Source organism: Ranitomeya variabilis, chromosome 4 (genome assembly GCF_051348905.1).
Source record: "Ranitomeya variabilis isolate aRanVar5 chromosome 4, aRanVar5.hap1, whole genome shotgun sequence".
NCBI classification, from domain to species: domain Eukaryota; kingdom Metazoa; phylum Chordata; class Amphibia; order Anura; family Dendrobatidae; genus Ranitomeya; species Ranitomeya variabilis.
In genome coordinates, this window is record NC_135235.1 from 474,247,346 (window position 1) to 474,265,697 (window position 18,352).

At 44.5% G+C, this 18,352-nt stretch overlaps 1 protein-coding gene across 4 annotated transcripts in view; it reads right to left on the reverse strand.

The window, feature by feature from the left end:
• The window catches only part of RNF157 (ring finger protein 157), a 55,096-nt gene that overhangs the window by 29,062 nt on the left and 7,682 nt on the right, over window positions 1-18,352 (reverse strand). For all 4 annotated transcript variants that reach the window (XM_077251806.1, XM_077251805.1, XM_077251808.1 and 1 more), the window contains exons 4-12: window positions 8,809-8,897; window positions 5,092-5,238; window positions 4,852-4,969; window positions 4,686-4,752; window positions 3,466-3,509; window positions 1,742-1,789; window positions 1,590-1,661; window positions 1,334-1,493; window positions 47-159 (exon numbers count right to left, since the gene is read on the reverse strand). In XM_077251806.1, coding sequence (XP_077107921.1) covers window positions 47-159; window positions 1,334-1,493; window positions 1,590-1,661; window positions 1,742-1,789; window positions 3,466-3,509; window positions 4,686-4,752; window positions 4,852-4,969; window positions 5,092-5,238; window positions 8,809-8,897 — 858 coding nt within the window. The remainder of the gene's footprint in view (window positions 1-46; window positions 160-1,333; window positions 1,494-1,589; window positions 1,662-1,741; window positions 1,790-3,465; window positions 3,510-4,685; window positions 4,753-4,851; window positions 4,970-5,091; window positions 5,239-8,808; window positions 8,898-18,352) is intronic.

An 18,352-nucleotide genomic window follows, 5' to 3' on the forward strand; every position in this document is an offset into this window, starting at 1 on the left:
ATATGGGCAGGAGATCATTAATAGTAAACACACAGCTCACGCTCACCGTGTGCTCCTCAGAATCAGAACTCGGGGCGGCAATGATCGGGCTAAAACCGGCAGGCGAGTGAGGACCAGGAAGCTTTCTCATGGCTCGGATCTGAAGAAGCGCTCGGAAGGCTGTATCGGTGGAGGAGGAGGGTCATTTACATGACAAATTTTGCAATTCGTTGAACATATTTATCAGGTACAGGGAATAAAAAGGAGCATGTGTGAGGTAGGAAGGAAAAGGGAAGACATTTAGGCCCCGATATAACACATCATTGTTGACACCTATCTGGCATAAAACAGTTTTCAATATCGCAAAACTATTTGCTGCACAAAAAAATCTGCAACTGTTGGCAATTTCACGCCAATTCAGGGACTGGCATAAAAACTAACAATACATAGTACAAGAAATCACAGGTTCAAATCCCCTAAGGCGGTCCAAAAAAGAAATAATAATAATAATGTTATTAATAATAATGTTATTAATAATAATTGTAAAAATATTATAATAGAAAAAAAACACACAAATTTAAAGTCACCGCCCCCCTTTTCCACATAGTGAAAAAAAATAAAATATTTGGCATCAACAATTCTGCAAAAGACCAAGCTATCAAAATACCACATGAATTAACCCATAAGGCAAACAGTGTAGCAAAAAAAAAATAAAAATCAAGATGCTATAATTGCTGTCACTGCACCCAGTCTCAAATTGTAATAAAGAGCAATAAAAACAAAAATAAAAAAAATATATAAAAAAGAGTCATGGGTCATAAAATAAAGAGAGAAACTTATTTTTTCACAAAGTTGTGAGTGTTTTCTCCACTAAAATAAATACAAAATATATATATATATATATATATATATATAATATATATATATATATATATATATATATAATTAATATATATATATATATATATATACATACACACACACACACACACACACACACACACACACACACACACACACACACACATACAGATATATGTATACATATATGCGAGATTGTTTTCAGGTCACTTTTACCCCACAATGAATGCCAAAAACACTTTTCTCACATTTTCAGTACTTTACACGGTGTAGTGACTGGTGTCATTGAAAAGCACAACTTGTCCCACAAAACAAAAAAAAAAAAAAAAAGGTCAAGCCTTCACACGGCTAGTTTGGTGAAAAAAAAGTTAAGACTCTTGGAAGAACAGGAAGGAAAAAAACAAAACCATAAAAATAAAAAATTGGCCGTGTCAGGAAGGGGGTAATGCATGATGCATATGTAAGATGGTGGCGCAAAGGTCTCGAGACTCACGTAGGCGGCAGATGGGGCAGTTGCTCGCCTGGTAACGCAGGGTATCTGCACAGGTATTACACAGGCAAAGATGACGGCACGGCAAAATAAGAGTGTCCCGGACATCGGACAGGCAGACAACACACTCGGCACTGTTGTCACTGACTTCATCTTCTGTAACCTGGAACATGTAAGGACACAGTGTACCCCGCCATATAGTACAGACAGTGCACAATGGCGGCACACATATAGGACGCCTGCTATATGGCTACGTTACCTTAGAGTCATGCGAGTTGTATTTGTTTTCTATCCCATAGATTTCCTGCAAAAGGTAACTGACCCCATCCACCTGAAGAGGAATGAGACAAGAGATTAGGTTGATGCAAACCCCACGAAGTGGGATGGCGCCTGAAATTAACCCCGTCTCACCACTTGTTTCTGCTTCAAGGGCTTCACACAAAAACTGCCATCTGCATGCTGCAAAAAAATACAAAAAAATAGTACTAAAATAATGACACGATAAGCCAACTGCATAGGACAGGAAGTCAGTGTTTTATTTAAAGGGGCTGTCCAGCCAGAGGAAAAACAAAACGTTATTATATGGGTATTTATAAAACTTACTAATAGAACTTCAGTGCAAAAAAAAAAGTCACAGTTTGTCCTGCTGCACCTCAAAATTTGTTCCTACAGAGATGTATATGTAGGGGCTGGCTGTCAGAGCCACACTGTCAAGTCGCATTACTTAAAAAAGGAAAAAATATATATATATTCAGAATGGACCCTAGATGCTTTAAGAATTCACAAAGTACTGAAGGTAATCTCTGCTATAGCACAGAGAGGTGCATGGACGCACCACACAGACTTGTAATAGTGGCTACTAGCACTGTAGACCCAAATTTCAATCCATCTACGTCTGTGCACAGTGTGCTCGAGGCCTTAGGACAGGAGCAGGAAAAATAATTTAGAACCCAATGAAAGGGGTTGTCTGACCTTAGGCTACTAGTTTACTGTCACTCTGGGTGCAGACTTGTGAATCCTCACACTGCGTGATTTGCGCACTGTGAGGATTCTCCGGGGTCAGTGGCGGGCGTGTGACTGCAAAGTATGTGATTTGCATACATGCCGTCATATGCCAACTAGACATGTGCGGCTTTGCTCAATGTAAGTGCATTGAATGAGACTGAACACGTCTAGTCGGCATGTTGCCAGGAGTATGCAAACCACATGCTTGTGGTCACATGACCACCTGCTCCTGGCACCAGTGAATCATGTGCGCTGTGCGGAGTCAAAAGTCTGCAGGCACATATGCAACAGGAGTCGTCTCATAGCAAACAATCGCATATAGAAATGATCACTACTTTTATAACTGTGTCCTATTATAAGTCTTCGGCAAAGAAGCTGCTCTCAGGAGCACAAGTAGATCTCATCTGCAGGACTTCTCTCATGCTGCACCCATGCTCTGGGACTCGCTTCCCTGGACTATCAGATTTGGTCCTGACAGTCTCAGTTTAAAGAGCGTATTAAACAAGTAATTTCCTGAAGTGGATCCATAATACATAATTATAGATGTCAATGAGTTCTGAACTTGTCACATATATGTGACAATAGGGTCATGCAGCGGATTTATACTCTATTTGATGATATAAGTCTCAGTTCTCTGATCAAAAGGAGCACCTTGCACCTACTAGGCGAGTCCTCCGGGACTATGTCAGATTGTAAGCTGCTATGAACGGGATCGGCTTTCATTTTAGCTCATGCTTTGTTCTTAATACTTGCTATTTCATGGGTTTTTTCTTCAATTGTCATACAGTACAGGGTGCTGGATAAGGAATATATGTACAGCACTGTGAATACTCTCAACGCATGGACAAATGCTGTCTAATTGCTATTATTTAGATAGGAGATGGCAGTTGGTGCTATTAAGGTTCTATGCAGAAATGGAACCTTGCAGCAGAATGTATAGGTCAGCTCCTCACACTCAACTTCTCCATAGACTATTATAAGCACCAACTGTCACCTCTTCTCTCAGTAATGTAAGAATCTGCATTCATTGAACACAGTAGAAATAATACAAGTGTAAACCAAGACTTTCTCAATTGTCATAAAATGTCAAGCCCAAAGATGTAACAGACAGAGGGTTAAGAAACACTCACCCGCTCAAATGTTGCCATCAACACATGGCAATGCCCGAGATGCTCTGCAAAGGAAAAGAAGCGTTTTACCTCCCTTCTGTCATACATGAAAATCAAGGAAGGAAAAGTCTGCACCACGGAATAGTCAGCTGGTAAGATAGTTTCCCTTCACCTCCTCCTAAGTGAGCCAATGTGCTATATAGTGCTAGCAACAGACACCTGCCATAGCTGTGTGTCACAATCCAGCCCCTCCGGTAAGGTCATATGGCCAACCTTTCTTCAGTACTGCTCCAAACTCACATATGTTAGGGGGCACACCAACCAGAATGTACAGATGCAGGAGTGTAAAAGATAACCAGCCTTTATGACAAATGCCCAAGATGGCAAAAGGGATCGTACAATCACAGTCTATGTACATGCTAAATAAGTGATGTTTATTCATTATTAAAGGAAATCTGTCAGCAGGTTTTTGCTATACAATCTGAGAGTACTATAATGTAGGAGCAGAGTTTGTAATTACAGGAATGTGTCACTTACTGGGTTGTGTTTTGCTGTCTCAATACAATCAGCGTTTTATCAGCAGGAGATTATCACTAAAAGACAACTGCCCTCCTGCCTCCCAGTTCAACCATGCTCCTAGCACTGATTAGCAGCTCTCTGACACTACGCAAGGTACACTGAAAGCTGTGATGTGGTCGGAGTTATACACAGCTTAACAACTGAGCTCTGCTGGATCCAAAAAACGTGACCATCATAACTGCTGCACCTAGTAAACTAAGTGATACATCACTGGAATCAGGATCTCTGCCCCTACACCATGGTGTGGTCAGATTACATACTAAAAATCCGCTGACATTTTCTAATGAAATGGAGTCAATGTCTTTTCGGGCACTAAAACGAGGCATTGCTAGTTCTATAAGGGAGGAGCATGGAAAAGGCGTTGCATTGATCCAGGCAAAGGTTTTGTGCCAATATTTAATCAAATTGTGTAAACTATGTCCTGTGTGCTATGAAGAATGCAAATTTAAGCGGTTTGACCACTATATTTATTTTACCAGACAGGTTGGAGAAATTCCAGGTTCTCCTCCTGTAAATGACAGTGCAGCCGTCCCCACAGACTGCACAAAGTAGATAGGAGCTCTGTGCAAAAACTACCCCGTGCAGGAGGACCAGTAATACCTTTATATCAGTAAGGGTCATGTCATGTAAAGTGGCCAACCCCCATAGCATCCATCGCTCACCTTCTCCTTCCTCCACCACCGCATGGACAACCATAGGATAGACTTCTCGATCAAGATCAAAGGTCAACTGGAGGGGGGAAAACAAAAAAAGAAGGTGAATCGAGCATATGGTACTTCTGTCAGTAAATCCACATCCTATGCAAATACTAGTAATAATTCCCCTTACCTCTTCTTCTCTCCACTCAGAGGGGTCCACAGTATGTGACGGAAGACAGAACTGCTGGCTGACCCCTTTCTTGAAGTGCACGGTCTCAGACTGCAGGTTGCTGGACTTGGGAATGTAACTAATGAGGACAATACAGCAGAGAAAGCAATAGTCATCCACGATATTACCTATTTTGACCCCCTAGCTTTTTGATTTTTTGCATCTCCAACTTTAACAAAATTTTAACTCTGCAATCCTCACCTTGCAATGCCCCCTTGAAAGTCTTCCGTGGCTTGGTAATAGATGGTAATTGCCACTCTCGCATCGGTGTCAAATGTAAACTCCACGTTATAATGTACTTTGGGCCGGCTAATCTCAGCTCCACTGGCCTTCACCTCCTCTGTACCCCTACAAGAGAAAGAACATTGTAGCAGAAAGTACTGAAAACACAAGGTCAAACCAGAACCCAAGTCCCTTTCCATATTATGGCCCTGTCCATGTCATACAGTGTCCCATCTGCATCAATCCGAACAGAAAGGGCAAAGATGGCTGATCTTCCTCCATCACAACTCACTAATGAATCCTAAAAAACGTTGTTCTACCAACAAGCGGAAAGGAAGAGCATCTGTCACTGCAACAATGGGTAGTGAGTAAAGAGAAAAGGCAGCGCAGAAGGTAGACTTGCAGCAGGCTCACATTCCTACAGTAGCACACTACATGGCTGCACCCACTGGCAGGACTTTAGAACGTAGAGCTCTTGATTTTAGGGCAACGTATAAAGTTTATGCTTTTACAAGAAGTATGTCGCACAAGAGCCAATGTAAGTTTGTACGGTTTCACTAAACGTACAATTCTAGTGGAAGTTTTTGTGCAATGTGTAAGGAGACTTTTTGCACTATCATATGGAAACTAGATTTTTTTTTTTAACTAATGAAGGTCTAAAACACAAAAATCATAAGGTTGTTTTTCTTCCTAAATTGACAACTTTCAGACAGCTATTTTCACTAAACACAGAATTCTAATGGAAATTTTTGTGCAATGTGTAAGGAGACTTTTTTGCAGTATCATATGGAAACTAGATTTTGCTTAACTAATGAAGTTCTAAAACACTTAAAAAACATAAGGTTGTTTTTCTTCCTAAATGTAGTTTTCAGACACAAACACGTATTAACACTGGGATGACCTACGACAAGTATGCATGTCACACGCATTAGGTCGTGCCCTCATCATGATTAGCCTACATATTATTACGAGCCTGTGAGTGCTGAGTGCTGATCTGTCCCCTATATCCTGCATGGCTTTTCCACCCCAGTTCCACTATACTTTTTAACCCCTCCTTATCTTGACATAGCTCTGCTTTTATACCTTTTTAAACCTATGCCTGGCATGGCAGGTTCTGAACTGTGCAGCTGCATTCTTATAGAGAAGCTACATTAGAGCCCAGTAGGTGCTGCTGAAAGGGGTAACATGGATATATTTCATGATCATTCCATCTCTGGCCATACGGATACGGTGATCCTGTCCATTGCTTGGACACAAAGACTATTATATATTGGAGCACATAAAAGATCTTTATGCCCACCATTCACGAGGCACTGCTGCCCTTTATTATGCTGTCTGCCATCATTAATTGCAGCAGGGTATCAGATCAGATTAGCTTAGCTTTAATACAGTTCAAAAAAACTTCGACAAGCATCCAGGGTTGCGGAGCGGCGATGGAAGAAAACACGCCTGCCAGACGACTTCACTGCCTTCAAGCAAGCTACATTTGACTTCAAATCAGCCCTCACCTCTGCTAAACAGACCTATTTCACTAACCTTGTATCTTCACTATCCTACAACCCAAAACAACTGTTCTGCACATTTAACTCTCTCCTCCGCCCACCACTGCCACCTCCAACTCCCTTCATCTCTTCCAAGGACTTTGCCACCTACTTCAAAAACAAGATCGACCAAACAAGGCAAACCTTTACTTGTCCACCACCCCAACCACTCCATACACCAGACCTCTGCCCTTCCCTAATAACCTCCCTCTCCAACATCACTGAAGGAGAGCTTACTCGCCTCTTTTTCAAATCACGCCTCACCACCTGTGCACTTGACCCCATGCCTTCCCACCTGCTCCCCAACCTCACTAACACGCTTATTCCAGCCCTAACCCATCTCTTCAACCTATCGCTCTCCTCTGGTACCTTTCCCTCTGCCTTCAAACATGCCACCATCACACCTATCCTCAAAAAAACTAACCTTGACCCAACTGCTATGCCCAGCTATCGCCCCATATCGCTGCTCCCGTTTGCTTCAAAACTCCTTGAGCAGCATGTCCATAGTCAACTTTCCTCCCACCTCTCATCTAACTCTCTCCTTGACAACCTCCAATCTGGCTTCCGCCCCCACCACTCCACCGAAACTGCCCTGACAAAAATTACTAATGACCTAGTCACAGCCAAAGCTAACAGACAGTTCTCCATCCTCCTCCTTCTTGACCTGTCCTCTGCTTTCGACATAGTCGATCACTGCCTACTGCTACAGATTCTTTCTTCCCTTGGCATCAAAGACCTCGCCCTGTCCTGGATTGCCTCATACCTATCCAACCGCACATTTAGCGTTTCCCACTCCCACACTACCTCCTCATCCCGCCCTCTCTCTGTTGGAGTCCCTCAAGGCTCTGTCCTAGGACCCCTACTTTTTTCTATCTATACCCTTGGCCTAGGACAACTCATAAAGTCCCATGGCTTCCAGTACCACCTGTATGCAGACGACACTCAGATCTATCTCTCTGGCCCAGATGCCACCTCCCTGCTGTCCAGAATCCCAAAGTGTCTGTCAGCCATATCCTCCTTCTTCACCTCTCGCTTCCTAAAACTCAATGTAGACAAAACCGAACTCATCATCTTTCCCCCACCTCACGTATCCCACCTACCCAATCCATCTATTATGGTAAACGGCATCACGCTCTCTCCCGCTCCTGAAATCCGCTGCCTCGGGGTAACTCTTGACTCTGCCCTGTCCTTCAAACCTCACATCCAAGCTCTTGCCACCTCCTGTCGCCTCCAACTCAAAAATATTGCCAGAATCCATCCCTTCCTCAGCCCACAATCTACCAAAACTCTTGTACATGCTCTCATCATCTCCCGCCTCGATTACTGCAACACCCTCCTCTGTGGCCTCCCCGCTAACTCTCTTGCACCACTCCAGTCTGTCCTCAACTCAGCTGCCCGCCTAATCCACCTCTCTCCTCGCTACTCCCCTGCTTCTCCCCTCTGCAAATCGCTCCACTGGCTCCCAATTCCCCAACGAATCCAGTTCAAACTACTAACACTGATCTACAAAGCCATCCACAACCTATCCCCTCCCTATATCTCTGAACTAATCTCCCAATATCTTCCTTCACGTAATCTTCGTTCATCTCAAGACCTCCTACTCTCCTCCGCACTTATTCGTTCCTCACACAATCGCCTCCAAGATTTCTCCCGAATATCCCCCCATCCTCTGGAATTCCATGCCTCAACACGTCCGATTATCCACCACCCTCGGATCCTTCAGACGGAACCTGAAAACCCATCTCTTCAGGAAAGCCTACAGCCTACAATAACCGAGCCGCCGTCTCACCACCGCCAGAGCCGCCGCCACCCACCCCTACCTTCTGTATCTTCCCCACTATCCCATAGAATGTAAGTCCGCAAGGACAGGGTTCTCTCCCCTCTGTACCAGTGTGTCACTGTAAACCTGTTTACTGTAAATGATAGCTATAACCCTGTATGTAACCCCTTTCTCATGTACAGCACCATGGAATTAATGGTGCTATATAAATAAATAAATAATAATAATAATAATAATAATAATAATACAGCATCAGTAAGATAAGAACCACAAGCCTTTAAGAATACTTTATGATACAGTTTGATCAAACATTCCGAATAACCTAACCCCGTAATACTGGAGGCTACAGGTCAGTATTCAGTAGGAGATATTCACCTGACGAGGCGCAGCGTGTCTTTTCGGATATTGATCAGGCTGCGTAGTGTTTTCACAGGCTCCTGCGGGGAAGGTGCAGCATATGGGAACTAGAAGAGATGACAAAAATCAATCCCTGGGAATATTCATATAACGTGCAGAAAGAAATCATAGGACCCCATAACAAAGTTCAGGATGACTTCCACTCACAGTTCCACCAAAGGCACTATTATCTATTATGCACACAACCGTATCAGAGTAGCAAACAGCCAGTGATGTGTATGGGTACATCCACACGGCCCAATCTCAGATATCGCCATATGGATACTGTTTCAATATTTTTGGATATTATTTAAATTAAGTATAAACAGGAAAAAAAAAGTGCCATATTTTATTAGATGCCCTACTACGGAGGTATTTTTCTCCTAGAAGTAAATCATTTCTCCAGAATATGGCACCCTCCTTGTTCGTGGCCTATTTATTAAAGGAGTCGTTTAAAAAAAAGAAATAAATAAAAAAAATTCGTAGGCTTGGATTATTAGAAAACAGGTCAAAGAGGAATAGTCACTTACTATTGATCCAGTGCAGTGGTGGCTGGCTTGCCTCCAGAAGCAATGACTGCGCCATCAGGGTGTCACAGGATCGCTGGTGCCCGAGATTGGCTGCAGCAGTCCAGTGAATGGATCAGACGTCTCTGATGACGCATTGTTCCAGTCACCTGATTGGCTGCAGCAATCACAGGATTTAGTGGTTGGGTCATTCCATATCAAGTGATCCAAATATGAATATTTTTTTTACCTGACGTCTTTAGATTTTTTTTATTTTTTGTTTTTATGAAGTACAACTTTAGTTAATTACAAATTAAAAGTTTAGAATTTTTTCCTTCATCAGTTAATTTTTTACAGATTTTTAAAGTTTTAAAAAAAAGCGCAGATTTTGGCCTGGTATGGCTTTACATTTTTTATCATATCTCGGGCTATAATTAAGATAAAGAGGTGGGAGAGGCAGCATTTTTCTCAGAATGGTACCGGCTTTCATTTGATATGTCACAAGACTATGTTTCTTTATATTTTGTTTTGGTGAAATAAAATTAAACATTTTGATGCGCAATTCTGAAAAAAACGTATGTTTTAAAATTGTGAAAACATGCATGTGTGTTAATTGTGACCTTGTTTATATTTGTACAGGGATTCAACTTGGGACCTATCACATTTGTATTTTTTTTTAAGCCTTGAATCATCTGATTTTTTGTTTGTGTGAGTTTCTTCCCTTTTTCATTTCAAATTACAACTTATTGCATTCAACATTTATATGTAACAATAAAGAAACGCAACAAACAAATACCGAAGTGCCAGAATAAATACATCTTAATCATCATAACACAACTTGCTCAGCATTTTCAACCTGAATGCATTGAACAAGCCAAAAGAAAAAACGTGATCATATCCTCAAGTGTGATTTTCTAAATACAGTCTGATCCTAATTATATGTTAAAAACAAGATTAAAAGAGCCAATATTTTTACCACCTATTTATACATGGAACATTTTTTTTTCTACTATATCACTAAACATGTCATTTCTGAAGTGTTTAAGAAGAATAGTTCAGTAGTTAAATCCTCGTACTATAAAATATGAACTAATCAAACAATTAATAGTAGGTTTTTACACTGGCCTGTTATCAGCAATGTGTCCCTTCTAGAGGATGAAATGTCATCTTGTCCATAAGCGCTCACTAGCAATGGCCGTTTCCTTCTGTGTCAGAGTATGGACGGCCTGTCATGGTGCTCGGCTCCACCTGAGTTATATCTGATTTTTGTTCACTTTTACAATGTCTGGTCTTCTTGGATACACAAAGGACGGCGCTGGACCAGAAGGTGCAAAAAAGTCACTTCTACGTCTTCATTTTCACAATCTTTGGAGAGTCCAGTAGCCGCCAGCGCCGATCATATTCACAGGGCACATAGCCAGTTGTGTCATCCATTGCCGATCTTGTGCCGCCTTCTACCACGTCATGGACGTCACTGTCTTTATTTCCACTACATGGGATGACAGTCCGGTATTGCTGAGTCCCTGTGATGGGTTCTGCTTCCTGTAACTGATGTTATAACAATCTCTCCTCCTCTTCTTCGTGGTCCTGGTTTGTACAATACATGAACTGGATGGTAAGAGTATTTTTCTCCCTCCATTTGAGGAGTTGCCTGGGTGTTCAGATTTGGTGTGAATATGGCCTCTGAAGACCCGAGCTGCCGGCCTGTCATCTGCTCTGCAGTCACCGTCTACCCCTGGTCATCCTCAGCCCTAACAAAGCTTCTCCTCTGTCCTCTCCTGCTTCTAAGCTGTAACATAATAAAATAATACAGGAATATCTAGCAATCATGGATTATTTGGTAAATATGGACCTCACACTGTTACACCACAGGCTGAACAGATCTGAGATCAAGATTTTTGAACTGACAGTGTAATAGTTTTATTTTTTAAAATATGATCCCATCATGATCCCATCTTGTATTTTGGTGCAGAAGCGGCTAGGCGCATAGCAGGCACATGTGCAGTTTTTGAAATTTTTAAATTAAACGTTTTTTTCGGAAATGCGTTTTAAAGTTTTGCGCTTGCGTTCACATAGGTAAAATATTATTAAAGATACTCTTGTGACATATCTGGTGAAAGCCTGTACAGTTCTGAGTAGAATGGTGTTTATTTTGTTTCTCTATCTCTTTTCTAGCCTGAGTTATGGGGAGAAATGTAAAGGCAGGCAACACCGAAATTCGCAGTTTTTCCGAACTTTGAAAATCAATAAAAAAAATTTAAAAAAATATCTAGAATTTTTTTTTCTTCACATTTTGCATTCTCTGACACACTATTACCAAATAACAAAATCTCAAAAGAATTAAAAATATAGTGGTAAAAATCATTGGTTCACTTGACATGGAATGACCCGGTTCTGTAATATCTGGATGGTGCCGCTATTATTTCTATAGCTTGCACCGGCTCCCAGAGAGTCACCTGTGATGGATCCACTGGGTGGCAGCAAAGGAGCATACCCATGTTATTTTTTAATAATCCATTTCTAAGCAATTTTCTTTTTAACTTGGGAAAAAAAACAAGCTCCCCATAGTGGTGACTGAAGGTAAATACTATAATGGGAAGCGAGGTAAACTTTTCAGCGCCCGTCTGTCCTCTCCCCTTGCTCCCTATACAACACAATGGAAGGAAAGATCAGCTGTTTAGTGACCGGGGCCTTTTATTAATTTCCAGAAGTATCATAGGGACACCACAACGCTGATAGTATAGAATTATTTTACAGAAAACATTGCACCTAGGGGAAATACATGAAAACTGGATCACTAGGTCTTTGGCATCTAGACCAGCAGTTCCTCCTTCTACCAGACAGGAAGTAAACACAGAGCTTTTGGAGGGGTATATTCCTTCCAAGCACTTATTGTAAGTCTGCAAGATAAGCCAAAAGTACCGGTACCTAATAAGTAAGGTGTCCTCCATCTGGCTACATGAAGAGTTGGGGTTGAGTTTCCATAAAATAGAGATCGTAACAGATTCTGCAGACGTCACACAGGGAATATTATGGTTTACACAGCTACCATTAACCTCAATGAGAACTGTAAGAATCTGTATGTGGCAGCTCCCTCTAGTGGCTGCAGCAGGGAAGTGCTGCGGGGTAAGCATTCTCTTACCAGATGCTCATCTATACAGCTAGAATTAAACTCAAGAAAAAAAAAAAAGTAAAAATTTGTGCAGTATGCTTCCCATAAAAGGCAGCTGCTAGTGAATCCAGTGCAAGGGGCAGCACTTTCTATAACTTCTATATACTTCAATAGAAAAAAAGTCCAATAACAATTTAAATAAGAGTGAGGAGACCAAAATTGCTTAAAAATACACTGCAACACTTCTCCTGCACAGTCCTGATTGCAGGCTGTATCACAGCATAACACCAGAGCAAGAAGGAAAACCACCAAGAGATGCCAGGACTTAAAGGGTTATTCAAAAAATCAGGGGATAGGGAAAAAAACAATGACCCTCGCAGCAGGTCCAAATGCTGGGACCCTAGAACGGGGCTTTGGCTCCAGGGACCAGAATCTGCATAATGAAGCAGAACTCTGCTTTCTCCAGCAGTCCCCTAGACAAACAATGGTGCGACAGTCGAGCATGTGCCCCTCTGCTTTGTTCAAGACGGGGCTCGGAAGGATCTGCATCCTGGGAACCAGAGGTAATTATGCCCCTCCTATGGATAGGGATGACTTTCGAATTTGAGAATACCCCCTTGGGGGCTTTTTCCATAGGCCGATGATCTGCAGTATATAAATGTGCCCAGCGATTGGCCGACACAAGGACAGGCTTTGTCGGATGACTGCATCCGGGCCTAAAAATTATTGCTTGATGCACAGTCCCTTCGAGGGACTATGTTGCTAACAATAATGCAAACTGTATGGAGGGAGGGTAACAGTGACTGTTCGTTCCCATACAGTTTGCACATTCATAAGAAAGCCGAGTGAGCAGTTTATCCATAGCTCCCAACCGTCCCTCATTGTGCGGGATTGTCCCGGTTTTCAGCCTCTGCCCCGCACTCCCGCACGGGGCACTCTAATCCCGCGGCGCAGACAGCAGGACCGACACGCCCCCTTGTATAGTACGCCATGCCCCGGGCCCTTACCCTTCTGTATGGCTGCCTGCTTTCTGCGCACAGGACCTGTGATGAGGTCACAGGAGGGGAGGAGTCAGGGGTCACATGATCAGCAGATCGGGACCTCCGTGGATTAATTGGAGGACTTCCTGGTTGCTGCCACCTTGCCACATGGTCCTGCAGGAGGTAAGTAATGCCTTGTATGGGTCAGGAGGTGTACAGTGTGGATGTAGCAGAGCCGTGTGTGTGCGAGGTGTGCGGAGCGGAGCCGTGTATGTACGAGGTGTGCGGAGCGGAGCCGTGTGTACGAGGTGTGCGGAGCGGAGCCGTGTGTGTACGAGGTGTGCGGAGCGGAGCCGTGTGTGTACGAGGTGTGCGGAGCGGAGCCGTGTGTGTACGAGGTGTGCGGAGCGGAGCCGTGTGTGTACGAGGTGTGCGGAGCGGAGCCGTGTGTGTACGAGGTGTGCGGAGCGGAGCCGTGTGTGTACGAGGTGTGCGGAGCGGAGCCGTGTGTGTACGAGGTGTGCGGAGCGGAGTCGTGTGTGTACGAGGTGTGCGGAGCGGAGCCGTGTGTGTACGCGGTGTGCGGAGCGGAGCCGTGTGTGTACGAGGTGTGCGGAGCGGAGCCCTGTGTGTACGCGGTGTGCGGAGCGGAGCGGAGCCGTGTGTGTACGAGGTGTGCGGAGCGGAGCCGTGTGTGTACGAGGTGTGCGGAGCGGAGCCGTGTGTGTACGCGGTGTGCGGAACGGAGTGGATCCGTGTGTGTACGAGGTGTGCGGAGCGGATCCGTGTGTGTACGAGGTGTGCGGAGCGGAGCCGTGTGTGTACGAGGTGTGCGGAGCGGAGCCGTGTGTGTACGAGGTGTGCGGAGCGGAGCCGTGTGTGTACGAGGTGTGCGGAGCGGAGCCGTGTGTGTACGAGGTGTGCGGAGCGGAGCCGTGTGTGTACGAGGTGTGCGGAGCGGAGCCGTGTGTGTACGAGGTGTGCGGAGCGGAGCCGTGTGTGTACGAGGTGTGCGGAGCGGAGCCGTGTGTGTACGAGGTGTGCGGAGCGGAGCCGTGTGTGTACGAGGTGTGCGGAGCGGAGCCGTGTGTGTACGAGGTGTGCGGAGCGGAGCCGTGTGTGTACGAGGTGTGCGGAGCGGAGCCGTGTGTGTACGAGGTGTGCGGAGCGGATCCGTGTGTGTACGAGGTGTGCGGAGCAGAGCCGAGTGTGTACGAGGTGTGCGGAGCAGAGCCGAGTGTGTACGAGGTGTGCGGAGCAGAGCCGAGTGTGTACGAGGTGTGCGGAGCGGAGCCGAGTGTGTAGGAGGTGTGCGGAGCGGAGCCGAGTGTGTAGGAGTAGCTATGTGTGGCCATTATACGGTACGAAGTATCATGTGCGGCCAATATACAGTATGGAGCATCATGTGCGGTCATTATACAGTATGGAGCATCATGTGCGGTCATTATACAGTATGGAGCATCATGTGCGGTCATTATACAGTATGGAGCATCATGTGCGGTCATTATACAGTATGGAGCATCATGTGCAGTCATTATACAGTATGGAGCACTGTGTGGCCATATTTTTTTGTTTATAATTATTGTATATGAAACAGTGTGATCAGCAGTGCTAAATGGGTGTGGTTGGGATGTGGATATGGGTGTGGCTAATTATGAATGGGTGTGACCAGAGGCGTGGCCTAAAATTTGCCGCGGCGCGCGTTGCACGCCGCACACTTTGTCCCTCTTTCACATCTTCAACTGTTGGGAGGTATGGTTTATCTGCCCAAGTAAAATGATCTTCACAGACCTCCAAATTAGCAAGATCAACCTACCAAAATCTCATGCTTTGGCAGCGATCTCTCCCATACACAGGAGCGCTTATTTGGCCGAGCCCACTTGTGTACTCTATGAGAAACCTGACGGCTAACACAATGGCAGGTTATCTACATGAGAATAAAGAGATCAAAGGGCAAAAATCGGACATGCATGATTGACATCTACCTCGAAAATCAGACGGTCAGCAGTGCCAAGTGAATAGGCCAATACGTTTGGTGGCCTTAAGGCACTCTTATAATAGTGATCAATCACTGCAAGCATGAGCGACCAGGGCACTGCGATGGGCCGATGTTAGACCCCAATCATTTGTATTATATTCATACAACTCACTTGTATTGTGAGATATTATTTTTATTGGGGCATTTGATTTATACAGAAATGATCCATGGGAAGACATAATAAAGCCAAATATTTCAGCATCCAGCAATTATCTTCTCTACATCACATGCAATAGGTATCTTTGTAATCAATCAATTCAATCCCTGGAAGATAGCAGATGGTACAATATACTACAGGAGGACATGTGAATGTAAATTAACTGCTGGACCATTTTTCCTTATGGTGGGCACTACGAGACGGGGTCCTTGGACAGCGATGTGCCCACCTTCTGTATGATCCTACCCCTATAGCATCATTCTGGTTTCACCAGCCTCATCTGCTTTCCCTGGGATATATGCATTTAACCTTGCCACTACGAAAGGACTGAGACCTCCGGCCCATTTATCTCCGGAGAGCTTGTCATCACCTTACACATGGCTGATTATTGCCCAGACAAGCAGGAAAACTCCTTTACACAGAGTGAAGACATAAATGTGAATGAAAAGGAAATGAAGAGCTACGTCAATCATTGGATACTTTGTACCCACAAACACTGCAATTACCCCACACAAAAAAAGAGATGTTACCCTGCCAGGACTGCTCTGCTAGTGCTGTTATTAGACAGATGTACATTATATTAGCCACAGTGAGCAAAACAATCCCTGCCCGTACAGCGCTACAGTCATCCTATTGTGCTGACACGGGGACTTCAATCACAGGAAATCACCATTTATACAGGTCGCCATTTTATTATCTGTAACATCACTCCAAGGTGAAACGTGACACGTCACTGTCTAATAAGCCCCGTCTCCACTTACACAAAATGTGAGTGCAGCCAATAGTAGGAGGTATAGGGACCGCATATGGAATTGAGGGGGTGTGAGCCAGCATGCACTGTCGAGGGGGGGAGCAGAGCCTGCATGCACGGTTGGGGGGAGGCGCAGAGCCAGCATGCACTGTAGAGGGGGGGAGCAGAGCCTGCATGCACGGTTGGGGGGAGGCGCAGAGCTTGCATGCACTGTCGAGGGTGGGGCTGAGGTTGCACATGGCAGATAGTGGAATACTGTGTATGGAGGGCAGGTATTGTGGCTGCATACGGTATGGAGTGTAGAGTAAGGCATACATCATGGAATAGGGCACCGCAGTTGCATACATCGTGGAATAGGGCACCGTAGTTGCACACATCGTGGAATAGGGCACCGCAGTTGCACACATCGTGGAATAGGGCACCGCAGTTGCATACATCGTGGATTAGGGCACCGCAGTTGCATACATCGTGGAATAGGGCACCGCAGTTGCATACATCATGGAATAGGGCACCGCAGTTGCATACATCGTGGAATAGGGCACCGCAGTTGCATACATCGTGGAATAGGGCACCGCAGTTGCATACATCGTGGAATAGGGCACCGCAGTTGCATACATCATGGAATAGGGCACCGTAGTTGCACACATCATGGAATAGGGCACCGTAGTTGCACACATCATGGAATAGGGCACCGTAGTTGCACACATCATGGAATAGGGCACCGTAGTTGCACACATCATGGAATAGGGCACCGTAGTTGCACACATCATGGAATAGGGCACCGTAGTTGCACACATCATGGAATAGGGCACCGTAGTTGCACACATCATGGAATAGGGCACCGTAGTTGCATACATCATGGAATAGGGCACCGCAGTTGCACACATCATGGAATAGGGCACCGTAGTTGCACACATCATGGAATAGGGCACCGTAGTTGCATACATCATGGAATAGGGCACCGCAGTTGCACACATCATGGAATAGGGCACCGTAGTTGCACACATCATGGAATAGGGCACCGTAGTTGCATACATCATGGAATAGGGCACCGCAGTTGCACACATCATGGAATAGGGCATCGTAGTTGCATACATCATGGAATAGGGCACCGTAGTTGCACACATCATGGAATAGGGCACCGCAGTTGCACACATCATGGAATAGGGCATCGTAGTTGCATACATCATGGAATAGGGCACTGTAGGTGCATATGGTATGGAGAGGGTACCATGCTTGTGAATGAAAAGGAAATGAATAGCTACACAGTGACAACTGTTGTGTGTTTGAAGCACTGTAAGCAGCATCTCCTTACTACTTTATAAAAAAACAAAAAAAAAAATTTAACATAGCGATAATCACCCATACAATCATTCACAAAATTCCCCAGTGTCAACATCTTTTATGGCTACATAAAAATCATTTGCAGTCATAACATTCCCTGTTTAAGGGGGAAAAAAAAATGATGATGGCTTGAAAAATGGCAAAAAAATCTTGATTATTTTCACATATTCATGCAAGTAACAAGGGCTGATTGAATCTGACAACATAGCAAGTCTTTCATTATAAACACTTTGGTGCAGACCCACCAATCAGGACAATGTAAGCTTCTAAAGCTTTGCTGGTTGTCGGCATTATGCTGACAACTATTCCTCCTGAACATTCCTTGTATATGCAGCTCAATATGGCCAAACCTGGCTTTTGCCCAGTGTTGGGCTCTCCTACAACGCCTAAAGTTTTAAGAATCTTACGGTTATAGATCTCTTCCCAGATTAATCATGGCTTCTGAATGGCCCGGACATAATCTGTATGAGACTTTGCATTGGGATTACTTGCCCCTGGTGCACAGCGAAATCTGCATGTAGTCCATAGCTCCTGGGTGGATCTGCCATGTAGTACCCAGATTCTTGCATTGGCCACAGGAGCTTTAAGGAAAGTGGCATCACAAGGCTTAACAGATTGGGGCTAAATACATTTTC